The following is a 25,839-nucleotide window of genomic DNA, read 5'->3' on the forward strand; positions in this document are numbered from 1 at the left end:
GAGGAGGAATTGTCACAGAAGTGAGAACAGGGCCTAAATTGAACAAATACAGAAAATATTACACACATTACGCACGTGTTGGACCATCACCTTATAAAAATGAGACTGCCAGGCATCAAAGATACAAGAAAAATAACAGCAGTCAGGGAGAAACTGACTTGTGGTGTGAGGAGAACCAGAGGAGCTCTGGCAAGTGACCAACATTAACTAACAGTAGCTGCAGTTACATCCAAATATTGTAAAGTTGCTTTCATATCTTTCAATATAACAAAACTAGAAGTGGCTGTCTAATGCGCGCATGGATAACACTATATCCATATCAGAAAGAAATGTGCACTGATGTGAGAGTCTTTGTGAGGGGGCGATTCTGAACCATTTTCCATCCCTATACATGCTCAAGGATTTATGGTGACAACCATTGCTATTTGGAACCAGTGAAGCGTTCCTCTGCTTTCCTGACAAATGAAAGCATAACAAACCACACTTTTTTTTTCTTTATTTTAAGCAAATAAATATTCCAATTTCCTCAAACCACTAAAATCTGTGGCAAAATATCGGGAACATAAAGAGGTTTTAGAAAAATGAAATGAATGACAGTATGGCAGCACACTAGCAGTACCAAGTCACTGTCTGCAGACAGGCTGCCTGAGAACACTGACATCATTAACATTATGTCTTACTACACAGTTTCCAGAAAACACCACTGAGCCTGTTCAAGTTGTTACGGTTCTGTCAACATGCATTTGCAAGAGGGAATGTTGCTTCTGCTGAGGACATCCATGTACATATAACTTTTAAAATAAACACCGATCCAACAAACAATTATATAAGATAACACATGCAAAACCCTTACACTGCTTGTCACATGCTTCTATATGGTTTGCAAATGAGAGAGTATAGCCAACAACAACGCAGCACTTGCACTTACTGTACCAGGAAACATAGTGAAGTGCCACAGAGTCATTGTAAGATGAATCCACAGGCCACAGCTTCTATATTATTGCCAAGTTTAACTTCAAAACACCAACTTATCGACAAAATCAAAAATAAAAAAAAAGGACTTGTGGGTTTTAGTTTGAAGGAGTGTTTAAGAAGAGGATATTAGCTTGCCACAGAGACTGGAACACACAAGCTACAAATAAGAAGCAGACTTTTGTGCCTACTTGTTTTGGTGGGTCTTATCAAGGTCTGGCGCAAACTATAAATGAGTCCAGACCAGACTTTTCCTGTGCCTTACCTGTAAAACTCCAAATAACAATGTTTATTAATCTCCCTCTTCCTTCTACTATAGGTTTTTAGTGTACAGTACTTCATTTCCAGGAAAGTTGGTACTTTATTACTTTAAAAACTAAAACATTTCTCAATTTGTTCAAACTTTTATTTACCTGACTAAAGTCCATAGAAAAGATGTTCTATGTTTACATTGATCAGAGGTAGATGCAGTTTGTATATATAAGCAAATTTAGCTAAATAAGACTATAAGGGTGAGAGGATCATGGGATTAAAAGGAGCATCAATCAACGGCTCAGTCTTCACAAGCAAAGATGGGGCGTAGCTCAACATGCTGTGCCAAACTTCATGAGAGACTCATCAATCAGTTCAAAAAGAATATTTTTCAGCACAAGATTGCAAAGAGTTTATGTCTAATATTGTGAAAAGATTGAGGGTTTGCATGAGAAGTCGCCACACTGCCATGAGGAAAATATCCACAAGGCATCAGGAGCGCTTCGGAAAACAGTTGTCACCTATCAATGTGTGCTGCCTAATCCAGAAGTGCAACCTGTAAATGTATTACTCAAGGAGGAAGCCATACATCAATTCTGCACGGAAATGTGAGTTCTCTGGGTCTGAGCTCATCTCAGATGTACTGAAAGACTGAAAACATGTTCTGTCATCAGACGGGTCCATGTGAACGGTTGTTTTCAGGATGTCTGGTTCTCTGTGGCGAAAATGAAAAAGCTGTGACGGTTTGTGGGTGCGTGCCCATGCCATGGGTTTCTTGTGTGTGTGTGTAATGGTGTGATGTGTGAGGTCAGTGGATATTTCAGCAGGACAATGCACGGCTTCAGTCTGCATGTGCAACAATTGAGTACCTGTATCAAACTCTAAACTTGAGTTAGATAAATAACCCTGACCTTAACGTTGTCTGTCATGGAGGAAAAGAATCACACCTCAAGGTCTACTTAGTAACATTAAGTCATATCACGCGATCTCTTCTCGATCTTCTACCTCTGCAGCTGGGGTTTGGCCCCCTGTCATGAAACGTTCTGTAGATGTCCTGAAGGTGCAAAAACCAGTAAAGTCAATTCTGTAGATCTTTGAACTTTTGATTATATCACGTGATCAACGTTATAATGCACATGCAACTGCAGCATGTTTTTTGTCATTTGGCTGAACTCACCCTTGAAGGTAACACTGGTTCTTTGCAAAGCTCACTAATACAATTTGTCTTCTGTTGTTTTCACATGGAAGACTTGGCATGTGTGCGTGTACTGTAGCTGACATTATGGCTACTGTTAAATGTATCTTTGCCATCATCAGTCATTGGTCTCGTCAGGGTCTGGGCTTTGTCAGCTCCATTACTTTTCCCGCCGTCGTCTCCCTTTTCAGTGTCATCTTTGTTTTCATCATTTTCACCTTCCCAATCATCATTACCTCATCAGCATCACAATCTGCCTCATGACTCTACCAGGTGAGTGACTGTGATGATTAACAGAGCATGTGGTTTTCTTTTACCTGCACCCTTTTGCATTCTAAATTGAGTTAAACTGAACGGCTGGAAGTAAATTGCTGGAACTAGCATGCATTGGAAAATTTAATCTTGACAATTACACTGTGGAGGAGTTGAAGATTTATAAATGGACAAATATTGCAGTGTGGTCATTAATTCCCTTTAACTGGTGCATATTGACTGTGTAGCCTGGGTGCTCTGATGTGTCATCAGTTCATCTGTCTACTGTGCTGTGGCTCTGGTGACTTCGGTACGTCCAGCAGACTTGTGGCTTGGCAGAAGGTGGATGCTGTGCTGTAGAAGTGCTGGTTTGGCTGACAAATGAGGAGTAACTGTGTGTGGAATGAACGAAATCCCCTCCCGCTGCCATTTTCTGACTTTAGACAAACACTTGACAAGGTTTCACTGCAAGAGCCAAAAAGGCTGCAGCAGGCATAATGGTTATTTATTGCACTCTGTGTCCCTATGAAATGTCTTTATGTGAACTCTGTGCATCATGTTACTAATGGAGATGATTATTCAGCTGGCCTGGCTTGGCTAAAGGACAATGTCAAGCATTTTATAGTCTCTCCATAGTATTATGGTCGTCCATTAGGCTTTACTTGCCACAGCCATTCATTTCTTCATTCATTCATTTTTCCACTGTTTTTACTTCCATCATTCCAACCCAGACCTTCAGCAGCCGCTGTGTGCTTTGGGTCAAAGTTGGAATGTGTCAATAACAGAGCACCTTACCCTGTGAGCTCCTTCAGACGGGAAGCAGTGGTGAATGGGTAGGTTTTAGGTTCTGTCACACAGTGATGTCATTCTAAAACAACAGCAGAGCCACAGTGTGATTTATGGACTGTAGACAGTTGAGTGTGTCTAAAGGCTGATGTGCATCAACATCGACATTCCATCTTCCTTCAGATGCTTGGCAGCAAGTTTCTCACTGTTTACTGCATTTGCTGGCTGCTTGACTTCGGTGATATTAACATCCTGCAAAAACACATTCCACACACAAAACACGAGACCAGTGTAGAGAGTTATTTGACTTGGGAGAGACATACACCAATCAGCCACAACATTAACACCCAATCCCGTCTTCTAAAAATGACATTCCTATGCAAATGAACTGCAAACCTGATTACATTCTTGTTGAACATAATCAGTGGTTGTTGACACTAGTGGTGGACAGGGCTCAGCATGGGCAGTCTGATTGGTCTGCATGAGTGGGGAGATACACAGAACATGCAGAAACTGGTGACACAAGTTTAAACTGACTTGGCTGAGAGACAAAGCAGAATAGTGCTAACAGTTATTCTTTCTGATTCAGTGGATCTGTGTGATGAAACATGTCATAGGAGAGGTGCAGTTATTTTTGCCAGTGCAGATTTGGCATTACTTATCCTTCACTATTACATTAAAACTGTCAAACTGTCTATTGGCGTAAAGTATGTATTCACACCCATTCACTATTTGCACATTTCACTGCGTTGAATTTTTTTTTTTAATTAAAGATTTTAGAATAGAAAAGAATAAATTAAAACCTGAAATCTAAAAAGACCTGAAAGTTTTGGCTGTATGCTGCTGAAAGGTGAACCGTCAGCCCAGTCTCAGGTCTCGTGCAGCTCTAGGAAAAGCCCTGGCAGGTCCAGACTTCTTTCAGTAGTCCGTTAATGCGGATGCTGAGCTACCGGGAACACTGTCCGAGTCTCGACCTATTCCTCACTAAATGGTATCGTGGCTCGGTTTATGTCCTGGGACATACATACACAGTCATGTATCTTACTGAACAACAGAATGTTCAATTACCTTACCATAGGTGGATACCAGGTGAGTTCTAGACACATATTAAATCAAGGAACAGGACACACCAGACCATAGTTTGGACTGACATTGTAATAGTGTTTGAATACTTTTCTAAAGGCAAGATTGACTCGTGCAAAAATATTTAAAAATATGTTTTCTTCGTTTTTGTTGGTAGATTCTTGGGCAATAATGACTTTTTTTTTCAAATAAACTTAAAAAGCAATAAGATGTGCAAGTGAAAAGGTTTGTATATTTTCCAAAACTGCATAAGGTGACAAAGCTGTTACAGTTTTGCTAACAACCTTTATGGTTCTGAAGAGTTTACAAAAGCAATAAAAGTGATGCATTTACAGTCTAGTCTTTTGGTCTCCTCTAAGAGGAGGGTGAAAATTGGTTCAGATGAAGGGTGGTCTGATGCCCACTCCGCAGAGACTTTACATTTCGTCTTATGGTACCCTATCTGTGTGTCAGCCATTCAGCTTAAAACTACCTTGGACTTGTACCTTTGATCACGTTCCTCTGAAAACTCTTTACGTCTCTATTTGGTATGTTCCAAAGTCCTGGTTTTTAAATGAAAGCAGGTTTTTCTTTCCAAATTGTTAACAGGTTTATGGATATCATAAAGGTCTTAAGAGCAACACGCATCAATCCTCTGTATCGTTTGTTCCAACAGAAAGGCCGGCCTCATCCTCTCCCAGTTAGACGAACTCTCCCCATGGTGTAAGGGTCTTCTACAGGAGCCAAAGATCGGCCTGCGCAGGATGTCCCTCAAATTCCTCTCCTGCCATTACACTGACACCAAGGCCTTTGGGCTGAACTGGTCGGACATGGGCCAGGACATACACAAGGCTTGTGACGAGCAGACACTCACTGTCATGTATAATGACTACGGTGAGCCCAAGGAGCTCTAAGCTCTAAGATTTCAGCTTTGCTGTGCACAGGAAAATGGGAAATTTATCAAAGCCAACAAAGAAGCAAATAAAATGCAGGGTTTCCATTTATTTCTGTAAGATATGTGCATTTATGGTGTCATATGGAAATGCTTAACGTGTTTGAAATGCCACCAAGTCTAGTTAGCTTGACCCAATTATTGGTAAATATTCCTCCCTCGCAATCTTAAGTAGAAACCAAGGCGAACCTGACACATCCTGCAGATGTTTCACAATAAAAGTCCTCCACAGTTCATGCCTCATCAATTCTCATTGGTCCTTCTTCACTGCTGAGTAATTCTGCATAATAATGATACATATTTTCTTTGTGATAAGTCCAAATCTGGACTAAAGCACCACTGGGAAGTCAGAGGAAAGAAGTGAAGGAAGAAAAACTTCAAACTGTGAGGCAGTTGTGCACTTAGCTACCAGAGCTAACTTTTTGTGTAATTAAAACCTTAACCTAATCTGTGTCTGAAGTTGGATGGTTTTCTTTGCAATATTTCACACTAAACTGAGAATAAGGAATGGATACAGTATACCTGCATGGCAAAACAAAGTGGGCTAGTCGTGGAAGTGAAGATTCTGCCATTTTGAGTGCAATGCTGAGATCTTGCTGAGATGAATTTGAAAATAAGTCATTAAATGCAACTGTCTTAGTGAAATGAAACAGAAGAACGTGCACTTTGTTTCAGCTTGTTTTTCTGTTGGTCTTAAGCTCAATTTTAAAACAACAGAAAGACTGAGTCGTTTTTTTTTTTTGTTGTTGTTTTTTTTTGTCTTTGCTGTAAAATCATGAATTTTTTATTACTAATTTCATTTGGCTTCTTAATTTTCAGTCAGATAAAGGGTAACATGCTAGGTCCAGTTTCAATGCAATCTTTGGTCATATCTTTAGACGTGTAGACAAAATTACAGAAGGCAACTCTTGATGTCAAACAAGTGGTCAAAAACAGCAGCAAAGTGAATTTGTCCATTCATCAGCCTAACTATAGTTAGTTTTTATTTCTTTCAAAGTTTGCATTAAAAAGTGGACGCGCTCACTGTAGCTTCAGTTTCACTGGTTTATCATAAAATAACTGCAACACACCCAGCAAGTGAACACTTGGTGAGCATACAATATAAGCTGTTTTTAGTAAGTGCTGTGTAATTATGTAAAGTCGCTCATAGTTTCCATCTTTTTCCTATGACATATTTTGAACAAAGCACCCCATTCTCATTTAAAATAACGACTAAACTGCGGTCACAAATACATTGGTTGATGATTACATGCACTTCAAAAGGTGCAGCTGCAGTTTGGTTGTGTAGAAATGTAGATTTCAAGGAGACAGGGATGGAAGGTCGTTTAGAGATGTTAAAAAGCTAACGCAGAGAAAGCTACATAAAGATTTTTTAAAAAAGAGTTTAATTAAAGCTAGAAAGGTGAGGTAGCATGGGAGCAGTTTGGTCTTCTGTAAATTCTTTTAGTAGTATAGACGTTCAAAAAGAACCCTGTACATAGCGGTATCATAAAGTTTTTGCGCTATAACCTGCTGAATGTAGTATTGATAGTTTGCATTTGTAAAGGAAGCTGTTATGAAGAGCTTCTACTAAGACGACAAGCGTCACAAACAGTATCATTATCGCTACATGTTCAATACAAACCAGTGATTTAACTGTATTTTCTTTCTTTGTTTTTATCATATTACAGTTATAACCACAGATCTAACAAACTATGTTAAAAATGATCATTCTGTATTGAATCTGCAAATTAACAGTGTCTTATATTTTCAGCTGCTTCTCTGTTTAAACTTTATTCAACCATATTAGTCTTTAGGAAGGTGTTTTTTTAACATTTCTACTAATGTATTTTGTGTGTTCATTGTGATTATATTTACAACTTTCATTTTAACTGAATTCATAATGTTGTTCTGTTCTCACTGTGCAGTGGACATTGTTTAATGAGATTGATGTCAAAGAAATGCAAATGTATATTTGTTGTAGACTTTCTAACATGCCAACATAAAATAAACGCCTGGAGATTTTTGCATAGCCAGCAAGGTATTTCATAAAGCATCACATTCTAGCACAGTACAGTGTTTTACTTACATATGTATATAAATGTACAACAGGTGATATTTTACACCATGTCTGTGTGCTTTCGTAGATATTAATAATAATGTTGTCCTGTTATACCTGCTGGGTAGCTTAGTCTTTACTGTCAGATCGCTTCATTGATTCCTGTCAATGGTCTCTTTGATCCGATTGTGATCTATAGAAATACACAAATTGTGAAATAATCTAACAAAGTGGAATTACACATGAAATGGATTGAGCAACAACATGGAGACTGCTTGACGTTTGAGAAGAATGTGATACAGCCATTTATTAACTGCATGATATAATACCTTCCATACTGTCTGTGGCATCCTAAGGTCATCTTTTACACTCTAATCTTTGCTACTTCAAACAATAAAGAATATATGATGAAACGTTTCTGACTGTTCTTCTGTATCCTGAAAAGCCTATTTGCGCATCGAGCCTTGAGTCAAATATACATTTTTCCTGAATCCTCTTTTTTTTGTACTACACAGTGTTTAACCACAAAGAAAGCAGTTGAATCTGTGCTTATCTTGATTGGCAATAAAATATGTTGTTCACAGTGACAAGATTTCCACAGGGCTATGATTGATCTGAGAATCTGAGAGGTTCCAGAGAAATATCAGACAAGTGGAATGTATTTATTAAAAAGATGTTGAACTTTGATTTCAAAAGGCTAACTTGGAGAATAAAAGCTGTCTTGACATTTTGTAATGCCAAGATAGGAAGCTTGATTAATATCAGGGGCACTTGTTAATATGCTCTTGTTATAAAACCATGGAAACCTAGTGCCTCTGGGGGAAAAAAGAAAAACTTCACTGATTTTTCTTTTTTAAATGTCCAAAACCATAAGACCTGATGTAGTGATTGTTCAGTAAAGGTAGTAAAGGTAATGTGAAATAGAGGAAATTTTAATTTAGGGCTCATTTGAAATGTAAAAGCCAGCCTTTCTGAGGGGTTATCTATTCATGTACATTGTGACAGCAACATTGTGTGCAAATGACATCTAATGAATTGCAAAGAATCATATCACCACACTTGACAAGAGGAGTCGATATAAAGTGGGTATTTATTTCATATAGAGTATAAAGTACTGTAAAATATCACAAACAGCATGATTACACTTTTGGAGATACAATATCTGGGTGGATACTTTATTACGTCTGAGTAAGTGACAGCAGAACCTTTCAGACATAGAAACATGCAGGCAACTGAAAGTTAAACATGTCGACTGAATCTGAACATCTGAACACAAAAGCTCTGGCTGGGTTTCCCAAAATGATTTTTTGAGTTCTGCAATTTAACTTTGGAATGTTGTAAGTGGAAATTCACACTGTTACAGAGCTATCATTTGGACATGATGATGTTATTGTGTAAATACAATCAAAAACACAGGTCTTTTGGGAAGCCCTGAGCGCATGCTGATAAATGTTTTCACTACTGGATCTGTGATATAAATAGTGTTGCTAACAGGTGATCTAGTACATGTTAGATGATCCAAATATATTAGTCTATACATGTTAGTCTTTACAGATATGTATCCTTTTACATTTAGTAAACACAGTTAGTAGCAGTGGCCCTTAGTCAAAGGTCTGTGCATGTACTTAACTGTTGTTAGGCACAGCCAGTTCTTTTGGGTTTTCCATCCCAAGGCTAATCAAGTCCAGAAGGGTGCTTGATTCCATATACCACACTGATTTGATCCAATTATGATGACTTGATTCGTACAAGAGTGCATAAACTTTTTTCAAGCCTGTCTGAACCAGACTTCAGTTGTCAATTAGGCTCCTACTTGCTGCTCGTACACACATCCAACAGTGAAGATAACCCCTAACTTCTTCACAGCAAAGGGAAACATTCTATTCACATGTGGGTGTTATTTGGCTGGACTCAATACAGAAACCAAATTTTAAACCATCATGACTCACATGTGATCCTGCTTGTTAACAGTAACATCGCTCATGGTAAAACAAAAATGAACTTTTATTGTATGAAGTCCGACTTCAATGACATTCTTTACTTTATAAAATGTTAAAAACGAATATTTTTGTTTGTTTGTTGTTTGTTGTGGTGTATCGTCTGTGGTTTGACTCTGTCTAACTAGTTTGTTTCATCCCTCCATCTTATTGCATTCCTCCTGCTGCTCCACCTCCTCCTTCCAAGTATTTGGCTTTGCTCTTATTCTCTTCAGCATCCGGATCACGACAAGTGCACTCGTCCTGATTGCAGTCGGCCCCAAACTGAATGACCTGTCATTAAGCAAGGACAACACTCAGAGCTCTATAGACACAGTCTACAGTCTGTGGCTTCATTCAATCAAAAACACAAGATTCAACATTTCAGATCACACACACACACACATATTTGTATGCTGTATGAATGTATGTGTGAGGTATTGTTGTGGTGAACATTGGTCATCATGGGCCCCTGTGCACCACAACATTAAAACCACCAGGTGGTGTTACTTTTGTGGGTGACTGACATCTACAACCATGTACAGTACATATATACTGTATACTGTTTCCAGTGTGAGGAATGAATTAAAGGCCTAGAAAAGAAGCATGAAAAGCAGTAGGGGGAAAGAAAATTTTACATCAGGACTTCCAGTAAAAGCAAAGTGACTGAAATGCACTAGTTGAGGAGGTTTCCCAGTAGGGACGTTACATTTCAACTGTAGCAAATAGCACAACTTTGAATGGCAAAAACAGACAATAAAAAATAAATTTGCTTGAACCGACCTAGCAGCTAGTGAACAATTTTGTGCTGAAAGGTAAGCACCGCTTAGAAACCCGAGATTGGTCTTAGTAGACTTGTTGTATTTCCTCACAGTTTCAAAGAGAACTCCTACGGCCCCCCGGAGGCCGATAAAGTGCATGATGTCAAATGCTTCAACGTGGCCTTTGAATGGCGAGAAACCTTGAAGGTCTTTAGGGGGAAGAAGGGAGGAACGCACCGCCCTGGAGGTAAACGGATCAACACATGTTAAGAATCAACAACAAGAGGCTGCCAGCTCTTGTCTAGGAAGCGAGCCATCACCACAGGTTGCAAAATAAACTCTGGTGCCCCGCGAAACAGTCTGTTGCAAGAAATGTAAACATTTGTTCCTGGAGAGAAGGAGTGAGAGGGAGACCGAGAGAAAGAAAGGACAAGAATTAAAGGAGAGCGAGAGGCAGAGAAAGAAAATAAGAATGATGGCAGGCAAGGCGAGAAGGAGAGTGGGAGGTAGCAGCTCGTCGGCCTTCACTGCTGATTGCACTCGCTTTTAGATGGTGACGGGGTTGATGGCACGGTAATAGTTTCACTGAGGACTTTCAACAAGCTGTAGAAGGTCCAGTTTTACTTAAGATACATTTAACGTGTACTGGCACACCAATTATCTGTTCCCTTGACAGCTTCATCTTCATTCAGCTGTGCAGGCACCCAACTAAACAAGCGATACAGCACGTTCGATACTTTTTCTACAAACTTTCGAAAGGGGTTATTTTTGCTTCATCCACATGACAGTAAAAGGTTCAAAGTGATGAATTTTAACTTGCAAGGAATCAAAACCTAAAAACAATCATAAAATCATGTACTCTTCGACTTCCTTCTTTTGCTCTTTGCCGCGTTTTTACTACTTTGGCTCTTTGTCGGACTGGATCACAGACTCCAGTTAACAAATCAAAGGAAGATTGTGTGTTTCCATTGTTGGTGTGGCAGCTTAGATCTTTTCTTCTGGAGATTTTCCATGTTGGCCACTGTCTGAATCCCACCTGAACCATCTCTCGTGTATCCCGCCTCCCATGTCATTGCTGTAACTACCCCTGTAAATAAAAGCAATACTGCCTGAACTCCATAAAAACAAGTAGACTGGCCCCATCAGACCAATGTTGCTGAAATGGGGGATACCTGTACTTCCAGATACTGAAACAGTCTTTTGTCATGTTTGTAGGAGAATAAGATAAAAATTTAACTCAATGTTTATGTCTGATGTATGATTAATAAGTAATGAAACTGTAGGAAGTTGGTATAAAGCATCCTGAATTACAATTTATCTGGTGTGGCATCATAACAAATATGTGTTATGGGTCACGCTGTATTACAAACTTGTAATTTCCTACACCTGCATACAGTTGAGCCACATCCACAGCTCCTCATTAGCCCCCCACTTCTGCTCCATCACTCTGTTGGAGCTGCAGTGGCAGTCAGGATGCTGACTTTCACTGCGGTTTAGTTCACTTCCTCAGAACGACCCCCGGCTTGCTTAGCTGCTGTTTTACAGTGGCCGAGCAAATCTCATACCGTCAAACGCCTCGCTGTTTCCTCCCATATACCCTTCACCTCCCCCCTTCCCCTGTAAAAGAGCTAGTGGCAGTTTGGCAGCTCATTTATTATGACGGCAGCTACAGACTCGCTGAACTCATTCTACGTTTAGGAAGGAGCTGCCAGTGAGTCATGGCGTGCTGCGGACATGAAGTAGACAGCTGGGGCTCCGATGAGGTAGGGCCTCCGGAAAGAGTGTCATGAATATGTGGCTGCAGAGTAGCCAAATACAGTATAGTAAGAGGTGGGGTGTGGGAGGGAAAGCTACTTCCCAAATGTCCGCATGGGAGAGAAGTTCCCATGAAAGCATAGGAAAATAAGGAAAAAAAAGTGTTTATGTAGAATCAGTTGAGGGAACGAGTGACCTGGCTTCCACCACTGGCCCAAACTAGGCTTGCTTATTATTATTCATACCATTCCTCTTAGCCACACAATATATACAGCAATCATTTAGAGTACTTAGTGTAATGTGTAATTTGCATCTTGTAGTGAACAGGATGGATGTTAGGATGGATGGATACTAAGATTTCCAACATTCCCCAAGCTGATTAGGCTTGAAATTGATTTTTTCTTCCTTTATCATATGCATTTAACTTCAATGCAATTAGATTATAGGCATACATCATGCTGTTTATTTACAAAAATAATTCTCCGCTCCACTAGACATGCTTTAAAATATTATTCTGGGACCGTCACCAAAATAATCAAGTGGGGTTTTCATTACTATCTGCTAATACTGTCATTAAATTAAATCTCTTCAGATATATCATGGCCAAACCTTAACCCATTCTACTGCAATAAACTAATGGCTTAATGTAAGAGGTGAGATGGCAGCATGAGGCAGTGAAAACCTGCTTATTTACAATTTGAGTGGAAAAGCTGGAGGGCACAAATTTTCCTCAGTTGTTTTAAGTACAGACGGGGAAGACTAAATAGACACAGTGGTTTACAAGAGAGAGGGGAAAGTAGCAGGAGTCTGTGTTTGTTTGCTTTGTTTGCTTCGTCTCCTGCGTAGCACAGCACCCGTGCCAACAGAGACGGATTTCTACTACTGTAAACAGGAAGAATCAGGCTTTGAATCCAACTTCTCTAGCATCTAAGCTACACCCATAAGATGTGAGCCTGAAAGCTTTGGAAATAAGTCTAACAACACTTTCAAAAAAAAGTAGACAGCAATGTAATAAGAAAGTTATAACGTGTTTAAAGAAACCGGTGCACAAAATGTTATGTTACAGATGAAAATCAATCTTTTTCTTATGACAGACAAGATGTGCAGCACTTGAAATGTCTCTTTGTGTACCTTTTTGGTGGAGAGTGTGGATGGGCAGCAGTCTCCTCCATCATAGTGGCAGTAGGCCCGATTGTTGATGGTGTCACACCAGCCATCCCCTCCAAAAGGCTAGATACAAGTTAGAAACAAGAAAATTCAGTTCACTCAAAGTGATCATTTTGTCTCACAAAGCTTCTTTATTCTTTCACTGACAAAGCAACCACCGTGGTTAAAAGAGAAGAGTATTGTCAGAAAAGTTTACATAATATTTATATTATTTCCCCCACACCCCTCCCCCCCCAGCCAAACCAAATACAACCTAATGACTAAAACTGATTCTCTTTTGCAACACCCTAACGTCTAATTGCTTTACACCACTTTACTAAGAATTTACACTTTCTACCACTCTCTGATATCTAACATGTGTGTGTGTCTGGCTGTCACGTAACGTCTGCACACACTTCCCCTTCCCTTTCCCCGAGGTGCACCACTGCAGTGTACACCAACCGTCATTCATTTTTCTATATTACTTTTGGTGTGGAGCAGCTGTACTGTACTAAAAGTACAGTAAAGAAATATTATTTTATATCTTATTAAATATGTTTAATATAATATTACAATATTTTAATATATTATATCATATTTGTAAGCATAAATAAGAGGAAGGAAGTATGTTTGGAATAAGGCTCTGGTTTTTATATACAAGGACTTGGTAAGTTGGTGCTCAAATGGTAATAATATATGACGAGGGCAAACAAGACAGACGCAAAACAGTGGTCATAAGTTTCGACCATGCAAAGGTATGACCTCAGAATGGAGTGAATGAAGAAGAACAGCAGCACTGCAAATGTTCATATTGCTCAGCAGTACTAGACTGTGGGGCTAGATCCTGTGTCAGCAGGGTCACCAGGGCCTTGTTGATGAGGCCAACAGCAGTTGAGGAGAAACTGTTCTTGGGCGAGTGGTTTGGGTCGCTATGGAGTGCAGCCCCTTGCCAGAAGGGAGATTTTCACATTCTGTCCAGGGTGGGACGGTTCTACCCTATGCTTTCAGTCCTGGAGTCTTGCAGATCTTGATGATCTACTGTGATGGAGCAGATCTAGAAGGACTTGGTGATGGCAGCATAGAAGTGTCTCATTATTGACTTTGGCAGGTCAAATGTCATCAGCTGCCTCAGGATGTTCATCCTGAGGTGCACTTTCTGTATTAGGGAGCTGATGTCTGTGACCTTTAGTAATGTAAATTCAATTAATTCCTTCAATTATTAATGCCAAAATATCATATTATAGTTGGATTTGTCTGCTCTCTCATATAGTCTCCTAAAGGTAAATTGAGCAGCAACTTTTAGACCTGAACTGGGACCTTTAGGTCTATTAAACTCAAGTAGATTTTAAGAAAATAAGGTATGCCAATGTCAGTAGGTTGTTAATATGTTAATGTCTAAATACATATTTATTTAATTTAGATTTGATGTCTTCAGATGCTATATAAACGTTATTTTTTTATTATGTACCAAGATTTGTCTGAGCATGAATTAAGTTCAATCTGATCTAATTTTTGGGGTGTAGTTGCAGGTGGTTGGGTGCAGGTAAGACTTTTACAATATATTCATAACTTTTAGTAACTTCTAAATGTTGAATGAACATAAAGACAACTGGTTCTCCCTCACAAGTTTGAACCCCTGCTGTGAACTACTACCACTATAGCCCAAGGAATTTCACAGCTGTGATATGATTTGTGTTTGTACTTATTGTCATGAATACCCGCTCTACTTGGCAACAGGTATTCAGGTGTTTTCTTAGTGTTGCAAGTAGAAATTACTTTGAAGTCTTGTGGAAACACTGAATAAAGTTTTTGGGGTTTTTTTGGGCAATATTTGGTACATATATTCAAAGTACTGGAGCAACAGAGGTTCATGTGTACATATAACTTTAAACTGGGGCATACAGTGAAGACAAAAAAGTCATTTGATTAGGGTTCGGATATGCTTCATATTACTTAGCATACCTGTTAATATCAATTCCTCAAACTGTTTTTGAAAAGATCTGGCCAGTGATTGAGTCCTCCTGGAGAAACTCTTGAGTGACACACCGGTTAGTGGAATTTAAGTTACATAGAATCTCAAATGCATCATGATTAAGGACTATTTAATGTTTTCAACTGAACCTTCAGGGCTTTCCTGAAGTGCCAACAATATGAAAATAAGTGCTGAGTGCCAAAGATACTTTTGACTCTCTCCAGTGGGCCAATGGAGTCATTTCAAAGACTCAGGGTTCTACCTAACCTGCGCAGGGGGAGAGAGCAGCTGCTGGGAAGATTTCTGCAGGTTTCGCTTCACTTCAAAGAACTCCCTACTTGACGAATCCCTTTGCCTTTCCCAACTAAACTGCCGTGGCCTAAATAAATCAATTTAATCGTTCTGTTTCTGAGTAAATACTTTACCAGCAACTGCACCAGATGCCTCTCCCAAATCACTACTAGTATCTCTGAATTACCCTCTATAGCCTAAGGCAGTCCAGCATAATACAGATTTGCTTACTCACCCAAGTTTTATGAAAATTTGAAAGATTGTTTGAGCCTTATTGTGGGTTGATCTTCACTCTACAGCTCATCTTTGCAGACCTAACATAAAATTTTGAGGTCATGTTGAGATTTTTAGTACGCCTTCCAGATAGCACTCTAAACAGCAGTGCACAGACCCATTAAGCAAGAGCTACCTATCTGTGCACGCTCAGCCACCTCACTTGTAATCTTTAACACTCAATGCACATATATGCACGCACACCGGGGTGCACAGACCCATTAAGCAAGAGCTGCCTATCTCTGCACACTCAGCCACCTCACTTGCAATCTTAAACTGCTAAAAACAGAACTCTTCCGCATCTTCCTTTGCACTTAAAAAAAAAAACAACAACAAAAAAACTTTTCTACCCTTTCGTTCTCACATCTCTTGAAACAGAAACACTTTTTTGATAGCACTCTGCTTTGATGATGTTTCTTCTTGACTTAGATTTTGTTTGCTTGCCTTGTTCCGCACTTGTAAGTCGCTTTGGATAAAAGCGTCTGTTAAATGACTAAATGTAAATATAAATGTAAGCAATTATAACAACACATTAAACAAGCAAGTACTAGCTGTGAACTTCAGTCTTCTTTGTGTAATTTTATTTTTTATTTATTTAACCATTATGTAACTAGGTAATTTCCACTTAGGTTAAAACAACATTTACAAGGGAGGCCTGGCCAAGGGAGGTAGGCATAAAGACTAAAACCACATAAAAATATAAAAAATTTTAAGGGTTATCGCTCAACAATACAAACAAAACAGCCTAATACGGAACATAAAAACCTAAAATAAGACGAAAAAATTTAAGCAAACATGTAAAAAAAATATTGTTAGCATTAAAAGATCAGGCAGTTTTAACTCATAGAAGAGGAAGTAAAAAGTTATCAATAGTGTTGAAGCTAGCGAGAGACACTCCATTTATAACTTGTTGAACGTACAATGGCAAGAAAAAGCATGTGAACCTTTAGAATTTCAAGGTTTTCTGCATTATCATAAAATGTGATCTAAGTCAAGAGTATTAACAAATATATTATGCCTAAAATAACACAGAACAATTCTGTGACGACAACCATAAAAACCTCATAGTGCAAGTGAAAAAAATATGTGAGCCCTTTAAATAATGACCTCAAAAAAGCTAATTGGAGTCAGGCGTTAGCATATCTGGAAGTAAATTATTTTGAGGGTGTGAATTAGAGCTACTTTGACAAAAACCACTCTAACTTTTTGAGTTTGCTCCGCACAATAAGAAGAAGCTTATGTGAGCAATACCTCGCCAAAATGAGTTTTCAATGGATCTACAATCCAGAATTGTTGATTTACATAAAGCTGGGAATGGTTACAAAGTGATGTCAAAGACTTTAGAAATTCACCAGTCTACAGTTAGACAAATGATCTACAAATGGAGACACTTTGGGACTGTAGCTACTCTACCAAGAAGTCGGCGGCCAGTCAAAATAAGCCCAAGAGCACAAACACTCATTAATGAGGTAAAGAAACAACCTCAAGTGACATTCAAAGATTTGATAGCATAATTAGAACTGTGTATCCATGTTCATGAGTCTACAGTAGACATGTGAACGCCTGAAGTTTATGAAAGAGTACACTGACACTCCACAGCAGTATTGGCAAAATGTTTTGTGGACTGACGAAACTAAGATTGAACTATTTGGAAAGAACACACAGCACTACATCTGGCATAAAAAGGTCACTGCATATCATCATGAAAACATCATCCCAGATCAAGGCTCAGGCCTCAAACCAATAGAGATGCTATGGAACGACTTGGTAGACAGCCATACACGAGACACAAGACATCCAAAGAATATCATAGAGCTAAAGCAGTTCTGCTTGGAAGAATGGGCTAAAATCCCTTCTGAATGATGTGCAGGTCTGATCCACAACTACAGGAAGCGCCTGGTTGAGTTTATTGCTCCCAAGGGTGAGTCAACCACTTATTAATTCATTATTAATTCTTAATTAATGGTTCACATACTTTTTCCACTAGCACTATGGGGTTTTTATGGTTGTTCTCAATAAAGACATGAGAAATCAGACTTACTAATACTCCTGACTTAGATGAAGATCACATTTTATCACTAATTAATCAGAAAACCATTACAATTCAAAAGGTTCACATACTTTTTCTTGCCATTTACAAACCTTTATAGTGGGTATTAGTTTGTAGAAACTCCCTCAACTCATATGCAAACTTATACTGGTATTATAGTGATTGGCCTATAGATATTTAATAAGGAGATATCTACTTCCCTCCAACATGAGGAAAACTAAAGCATTGTTCCACTCCCTGGGGATCTCATCAGGATCAAAGGTCAGAATAGAACATTAAAGCGAATCAATGCAGACAGACTACAGGTGAGCCCAAACAGATGCATCAAATCTTCTTAAGAAGCCAGGCAACAGTGCAGTCTCTTCCTACAGCAAACACACTCAATTTAAATTACAGGCACTATGAACTATACTAATTAAGATTCACAAGCTCAAAGAAGAAAAAAAACAATAAACCCCCAAAATTAAATAGTAGTTGTTCCATGCCTACCACAGATTATTGACATGACAGACCATGTAATCAGGTGATATAAACATAGATATCCATTACTTAAAAAGGCATAGTAAGACCTGAAAACATTCTTAAACATATTACATGGTAATACCTAACTAAAAACAAAATAAAAACTTCAACACACTCAAAGTGAATGAACAATGATATGGACAAGGGAAAGGATAGATGTGCAGTCATCTTGAATGAAGACATCAAGGTTTTGTTTCACAAAAGTTAAGTGGGTTATGTGTTTCCTTTATACATTAACCCCCTTCCAATCAGTGTAAAAAAGACACACAAAGCCGCAGCAGCCAACACCACACCTTGCTAACATAAATATTCCACCTCTTAGCATTGGCGGTTTGCTGTCATCAGCATCTGCCAAGCTCTTCATCAGAACATTATAAAACACAGATGAATTCTAGTGAGCACTTTTCTGTCAAGCTGCAATATATTTATTTTTTACTTCCTACCAAGTATCTGTATGGTTCTTTTAATAGCAGACATTTCATCAACTCCCCCTCCATAACCTGCTTCACCCCTCTTGCCCAGAACTCTGAAAATAATTGGGGGAGTGTGAGGCTTGGCCTTTTCTCCTCTCCATGTGACTAAGAGTGTTTTTCCTTTTGACAGCGAAGATAGTTCACGGAGTTCAAGTTTGCGTGTGTGTGTGTGTGTGTTTGTGTGTGTGTGTGCGTGTGTGTGTGCCCGCTGTGTATTGACAGTTGATATGACAGTTTGGGACTGTAGATTGTAAAACACACCACATAGTGTGCCAGCTATAAGGGGATATAAGCCTCAGTGCCTGTTGAATCAATGACTATTTAGAGATTTTAGCTCGAGAGAAAAAATACTGTGATAAGCAAAGCAAAAGTGTTCTGTAAAGGTGTGTACTAACTGTACATATACATTTACGTACATTTAATGTGTTATCCTGAAATGCTAAAAGATCATATGTTGTAGTAGAACATGCTCTAAGTTTTTGCTGGTTTGGTAATATTTTATAAATAGCCTGTTAAAAAAAACAATTTATTCAATGGTTGTATGTTCCACTGTACTGTAGTTGGTTTCAGTTTTTGGATTCGGAATTAGGGTTTAATTATTTTGGATACAATGATGTGCAGCAACAAGAAGTAATTTTACCTTGGATTCCACTGTGCACTTGCTAAAGCAATCATGCCTGCACCTAAAATGTCACTGTCTGCCAACTGCCCAATAACAACAACTGTAGATGCTTGTGCAACCGCAAATAAAACACACACTGCTTAAAAAACATTTAAGGGAACACTTAATCATCAAGTTAGTTCTTCAAGGAACTTCAGAGATATCACTCTGTGTATATAGGAAGAAGTAGTGATTGTGAACCTTGGTGCAATGGAGAGGCAAAAGCAAGACAACCCCCACATACAGTGGCTACACACAAAACAGTCCAGTATCCGCTCTTATGTTTAAGAAGGAACTGGAAGGGCACTGCGAGAGGCCTACAAATTGACCTCAAGCTAGCAAATGATGATTCTAACCTGTCAGAAATAGACTCCATAAGGATGGAAAGAGGACCATTGGTGACCCATTCATTTTACAAATGAGAGCAGGTTCACACTGAGTATGTGACTGGCATGAAAGAATCTAGACACAACGCCTTGGTAAGTCAGTGGTGATATAGCGTTGGAGGCCTGCACAGGCCACAATGTCATAGCCAACAGCATTGTGGCTGCTGTAAGATAAAGAGAATGAAATCCTCAGATCTTACACTGAGGCAGTGGGCCCTGAGTTCCTCATGGTACAGGAAATTGCCCAGCCTAATGTGGCCAGTGTGTGTAGGTAGTTCCTGGAGGATGAAGGCACTGATGCATGTTTGTTTTATATTTTAATTGTATTTTATTGATTATTTTGGTATATAATGGTTTAATTGTTTATTTTTTATTGTCAAGGTGCAATTTGATATTTTTGACTAACGTCAGTAGTGTTAAAAAAATGTTTACTTACTTGTTCCAGATTTGAGATTAAAAATTCAAAATTATTGCAGGCGATAAATAATTACCAAGAGAGCCTGTGAACATGGCAGGATTCACCTAAAGAAATTGGAAGATGTGGCTTACTTTATTTGGTCTGGTATCACCACAAATTGCACCCATACATATTACTGACAATGTGTGAATACGTGGAGAAGAATTAAGTCATTTGGAAATAAGTAAGAGATAGAGTTTATTCTTACATCTTTCAGATTGGACAGCTACTGGTGCTTCTTGATGCGATCAAGGGGATTAGCACAGTCTCCACCACTCAAAAGGTTTAAAAAGATTTATTCTGTCCTCTTTCCCTGAATTCCTCATATGGAGTGATGCATGAGTCAATGTGTTTAATTGGTTGAGGTTACACACATATCACATTCTTTGTCCTTATTGGTCCAGCAAACATTTTAATTACGCTGGGACAAAATATCTAAAAAAGCATGAAGACACTTAGACACGTACACTTACCAGACATCAATGGTGTGACTGTGACTTTTGAACCTTAGAAGTTGATTAAAAAACTTTACAAAACACAGTGTCTGCCTGGCAGGTGTATAAAGGCTGCTTTGCTGATAGGATGCTTGAGCTGACTTGTTCACTAAATGTCAGCCTGGTTTTAAGGAAGTAAGGACAGGAGCAAAATAAGAGACAGAGAGGTAGTTATTGCATCTGGATGAGATCTGGCACAGAGCATATGCAGCACATGTGGTCTGGTATAATTTACAGTGTTGTCATGGAGGAGCTGGTAATAAGCAACTGTTTTGCCTAGCAACATTCACGGGAAGGTGGTAGAGGAAAATTGTAGAGCTGGCAGGTAGTGAGAATATTTTGAACCATTAGACATCAACAGTTTATATGTTCCATCAGTATTTCCAGCCTTTTCTGAGCCCAACAGATGAATGCAAAATAGAACTTATCCAGGTTTATGTTTTTAGATGATTTAGTGTCACTGCAAAAAAATTATTGAGCTGAGATAGACGTTAAATCACAGTTTCAACTTTCACAGTTTTAACTTTCATTTATAATACAAATTGCAGTGTGCACAAAATATTATGCAGTGGAACAAGTTTTAAAGTCACACTAAAGCAGCCATAATTATTATAGTCCATAATACAAATACACTGGAGTGAACAAGAATATATTGACCATTTTAGTATTTCTAACAATAGCGATGATTAGAGTAACTAGAGAGCCACTTTAAAATTAAAATTTAAAATTAATTTATTTTTATTAATGTATGAGACAACGCTTCCTGATCTTGTCCTGCATCAATTACAGTGGCAAGAAAAATTATGTGAATTATGTCTTCTGCATTAATTTTTCATAAAATATGATCGGATCTTCATCTAAGTCAAGAATATTTATAAAGATAATGTGCCTAGAATAATAACACAAACAAATTCTGATCTTTCAGAGGTTATAGGTGTTCCTCAAGGATCTGTGTATGGCCCATTTAAAGATGCTCTAGTTAAACTTCAATCTACATTCAACTCAAGTGGTCTTCTAAGTCAAGAGTAATAACATAATATAATGTGTCTAAAAATCTTTCATGTCTTTATTGAGAACAACCATAAAAACCTCTTAGTGCTGGAAAGTATATGAACCATTGGAAGTAAAGGCCCCCCCTTTGGCAGCAAAAACCTTAACTAGGTGCTTCCTGTAGCTGTGGATCAGACCTGCACATCTGCACTGTTCAAGTGGCAGTTCTGCCATTCCTCTTGGAAACTGCTTTAGCTCTGTCATGTTCTTTGGATGTCTCATGTGTGGCTCTCTTTAAGTCGCACCATAGCATCTCTATTGGTTTTACGTCTGAGCTCTGACTTGACCACTCCACAAGTGGGATTCAGATTTTCTGAAGCCATTCTCTTATGGACTTGCTTCTGTCTTTTCATTCATTGTCCTGTAGCATCACCCGACTTCTACAGTTTCAGCTCACATACAGACATTATTACGTTATCCTGAATAATTTTTGCTACACTTGGGAATTCATCTTTCCCCAATTCACTGCAAGCTGGCCAGGCCCTGATGTAGCTAAGCAGGCTGATCATAATGTTTCCTCCACCATACACGATTGAGATGATGTTTTCATGATGATATGCAGTGACCTTTTTACGCCCGATGTAGTGCTGTGTGTCTTTTTAAATAGTTCAATATAGTTTCATCGGGCCACAAAACATGTTGCCAATACTGCTGTGGAGTGTCAATGTGCTCTTTGGCAGACGTTAGGCGTGCAGCAATGTTCTTTTTAGTAAGCAGCAGCTTCCTTCGTGATGTCTAACAGTAACTGTGTAACTGTAGACTGGTGAATTTCTAAAGTCTTTCAAAACACTTTTTAACGCTTTCTAGCTTTATGCAAATTAACCATTCTTGATTGTAGATCCTCCGAAAGCTCTTTTTGGTGATGGCATGGCTCACATAAGCGTATTCTTCTTGTAAGGAGCAAACTCAGAAAGTTAGAAAAGAGTGTTTTTTGCCAGTCAAATTAGCTCTAGTGCACAAATCCAAACTAATTTTCTTATCTTATGCTAACGCCTGACTTCAGTTAGGTCATTATTCCAAGGGTTCCCATACTTTTTCCACTACAAATATAAGGCTTTTATGGTTGTTCTAAATACAGACATGAAAGATCAGAATTTGTTTTGTGTTATTATTTTAGGCACATTATATTTGTTAATACTCTTGACTTAGATGAAGATCAGTTTTATTAATGGAGAAAACCACAAAATTCCATTAGGTTCACATACTTTATCTTGTCAATTGGCCTGAACTGTTGTGATTGTGAGAGCATTCGATGAACTGACCATCACCTGCCATTGAACGGGCCTGAAACTCTTTGACAAGGTACACAGTCACATCACATCTACTGTACTGTAGGCCTATACACAATGTTATCTCTTTTAGATGCAGTCTTTGCTTGTGGCTGAGCGTGTCTGGATAGCCTCATAACGCCTTATATTAGAATTAAGTATAACGCCATTCAAAACATCAGGGAAAATTAAGTAGGCAACTTAAGTTTTACTGCCAAAAGGTACTGACTGATATCTAGTCATATTTTATCTGTTGAATCTGTCCCTTCAGTAGAAAAAACAAAACTTAACATATTGGTATTCGTATTTCTCTTGCTAGGAGCAAAAACTGAATTAAATCAGATTTTAAGATTTTTTTGTTAGTAAAATGAAAAAAAAAAACTTTACCCCATATTTCTAAAAGGCAAAAAAAGCTGTTGACTGGAAAATACACTGTCAAATTTTGTAGATATACTGTTTTGAACCCCAGTACTGGATGAATGGACAGACAGACTATCTGAACTATATTACCTTCTTTTTACTCCAATGGGGAAAAATGAAACGTCATAAACATGAAAGAAGCAGAAATAGTTGGTCCCTAGTCTACAGTGCTAATTACAATATTACAGCGTGAGTTGATGCTACCCGTCTTGTTACATATGTAAATATTGGATTCAATTAAGTGGGCAAATACTTTTTCAAATTATACAGCTTAGTCAATTTTAAAAATAGTGAGGGAATCGGTGACAAAATAAATATCTAGTTTTGTCATCTGTCATAATAAAGACTGTAGAAGTCATCACATTTTAGTTTTCATATCAATAATTGCAATACTCCTGTTTTTGTTCTGTTTGATTACATTTTGCTCAGTTGATGAACAAGATCTAATCTTTTGCCATAAGATGATATGTTACCACTTTTCACTGAAGAGGAAATGTTATCCCATTCCCTTTTCAAAACAGTACGTGTCCTACCACTCTCTACCACAAAGACTGTTTTCAAACTAGGCAGAAATATTTAAAATCCTTGTGTCAATGTGAATAATTAATCTAAATATAACATAATCTAATGATACATTCAATTTTGATTTATCAAATAATCCATTAGGCTTGCCAGGCGTAACAACATTTGGCAATGTCAGGATGCCTGGAAAAAAAGTTCTTTGGACAGATTTGAAAAGAATTCTTGTAAAGTTTGAAGAGCTAGACTATCAAATCTTCTTGAGATTTGTCATCATGAAATGTGAAGCACATTGCACACGGCCTCTGGTATGTTGAGTAGCGATGACAACAGGAATACAGCATGTTTTGCTTCATGTTTAATATTGTTGGAAGAGTCTAGCTAGGGCAATAAATTTAATGTGATTATGCCCAGAAATTGTGTAATTGTTATAAGGATTAAGTATTCCCTATCTCAATGTTAATAAAATATCTTTGATAAAAACGGGACAGGAACCAAACTGAGATGCTTCTGACCTTAAGGATTTGAAAGCACATATTAAACATGTTATGTAAGAACTAATATATACTCATACCCAATGTTTGTGAATATGAACATGATTAAGCAAGAGGTATCCAACTGTATATTCACAAAATGCTTTGGTGCTCTGTTGCATTATATGATACAGAACACTGTATGTGCTGTCAGCTTGAATGAATAGGTAAGTACAAACACAGGTGCAGCCATAACCACTTTGTTCAACAGAGGTTTTCACTTACTAAGTTTTAAAAACTTTACTACAACATCAGATCTGTGACTTGTGACTTGTAGAACAGTCAAAAATGGCGACCTTGGCCAGATGCATCCGTCTTGAGTAAAATAGATATTCACTCATTTAACCGTTTTAAAGCCCTGGGTGAGACAGACATCTGGATTAAACAGTGTTTTGTGTGATGGTCTTCATGACATGCCTCATGGACAAATGGGCAAAAGGCAGACTGAGGAAAAAAGTATCTCCAAAAACTTCAATGCAGGACAGCTTGGCAGCTTTGACGCTTACCTCACATGACTGAATGCAGTGGATGTGTTGAGGGTCAGGGTACCACTTCATCATCCCTGTGCAGACTATGTTCTGGAAAAAAAAGGGACATATAAGGACAACAGCTGAGCAGAAATAGTTGAGGCAAACACTTTATAAGATTAGCATCATTTAACAAGCCATAGAAAGATAATTATACCAACCTCAAGAACTACACCACAGTGTAGAAAGTTTCTGATTTAACATGAGATTATCAACCTACCAACTCAACAATTTCACTGTGTTTAAGCAGTGTTGCTTACATCTTTTGCATGCTGTAGAAAAATATTTCCTCTGTCTTTATGATACATGAGACAACTTTTGATGTCATGCCTATTACCTCATCGAGATCATGTAGTAATCAGTAATAGACCTTGTGGTAACACTGCATTTCCAAGCTCAAAAAACTAAATGTACCAAATGTTTCAAACTCTAAACTTTGTGAAATCTGTGAGTGTAGCTCATATCTAAGGAAGCTATTTCTTCAATCAATGAGAATGTATGAATGAGTAAAAAACATTTTGACTTAATTAGACATTTCATAAAGTATCCAGAGTTAGTTATAAAGAGAGAAAATTGCCTTTTTGACAACTAGTCACTGACAAAATAAAAAGACATTTTTAGAAATGTTTGCAAATGTATTCGATTGAAAAACTAAAGTTTCCCTTCATTCAGCATAAGCTCCTTTGGTAGCTTTAAATCTTTCTCAATGATTTCTACAAGCTTCTCTGGATTTTGGCAGTTTATCCTATTTTTCCTGACAGATATCCTCAAACTCAGTCAGATAGGAAGTGCAACT

General features: G+C 38.2%; 2 protein-coding genes across 6 annotated transcripts in view; one reads left to right on the forward strand and one right to left on the reverse strand.

Moving 5' to 3' along the window:
• The window catches only part of astn1 (astrotactin 1), a 335,466-nt gene extending 327,559 nt beyond the window's left edge, over nt 1-7,907 (forward strand). For all 5 annotated transcript variants that reach the window (XM_026373631.1, XM_026373633.1, XM_026373635.1 and 2 more), the window contains one exon: nt 5,196-7,907. In XM_026373631.1, coding sequence (XP_026229416.1) covers nt 5,196-5,433 — 238 coding nt within the window. In that variant the 3' untranslated portion in view covers nt 5,434-7,907. The remainder of the gene's footprint in view (nt 1-5,195) is intronic.
• A 696-nt stretch (nt 7,908-8,603) lies between these two features.
• Nucleotides 8,604-25,839, reverse strand: part of pappa2 (pappalysin 2) — a 67,836-nt gene continuing 50,600 nt past the window's right edge. The window contains exons 25-27 of the mRNA XM_026373658.1: nt 25,023-25,094; nt 13,133-13,231; nt 8,604-9,779 (exon numbers count right to left, since the gene is read on the reverse strand). Of these exons, the coding sequence (XP_026229443.1) occupies nt 9,654-9,779; nt 13,133-13,231; nt 25,023-25,094 (297 nt within the window). The 3' untranslated portion in view covers nt 8,604-9,653. The remainder of the gene's footprint in view (nt 9,780-13,132; nt 13,232-25,022; nt 25,095-25,839) is intronic.

Source organism: Anabas testudineus, chromosome 17 (assembly GCF_900324465.2).
Source record: "Anabas testudineus chromosome 17, fAnaTes1.2, whole genome shotgun sequence".
NCBI lineage: Eukaryota > Metazoa > Chordata > Actinopteri > Anabantiformes > Anabantidae > Anabas > Anabas testudineus.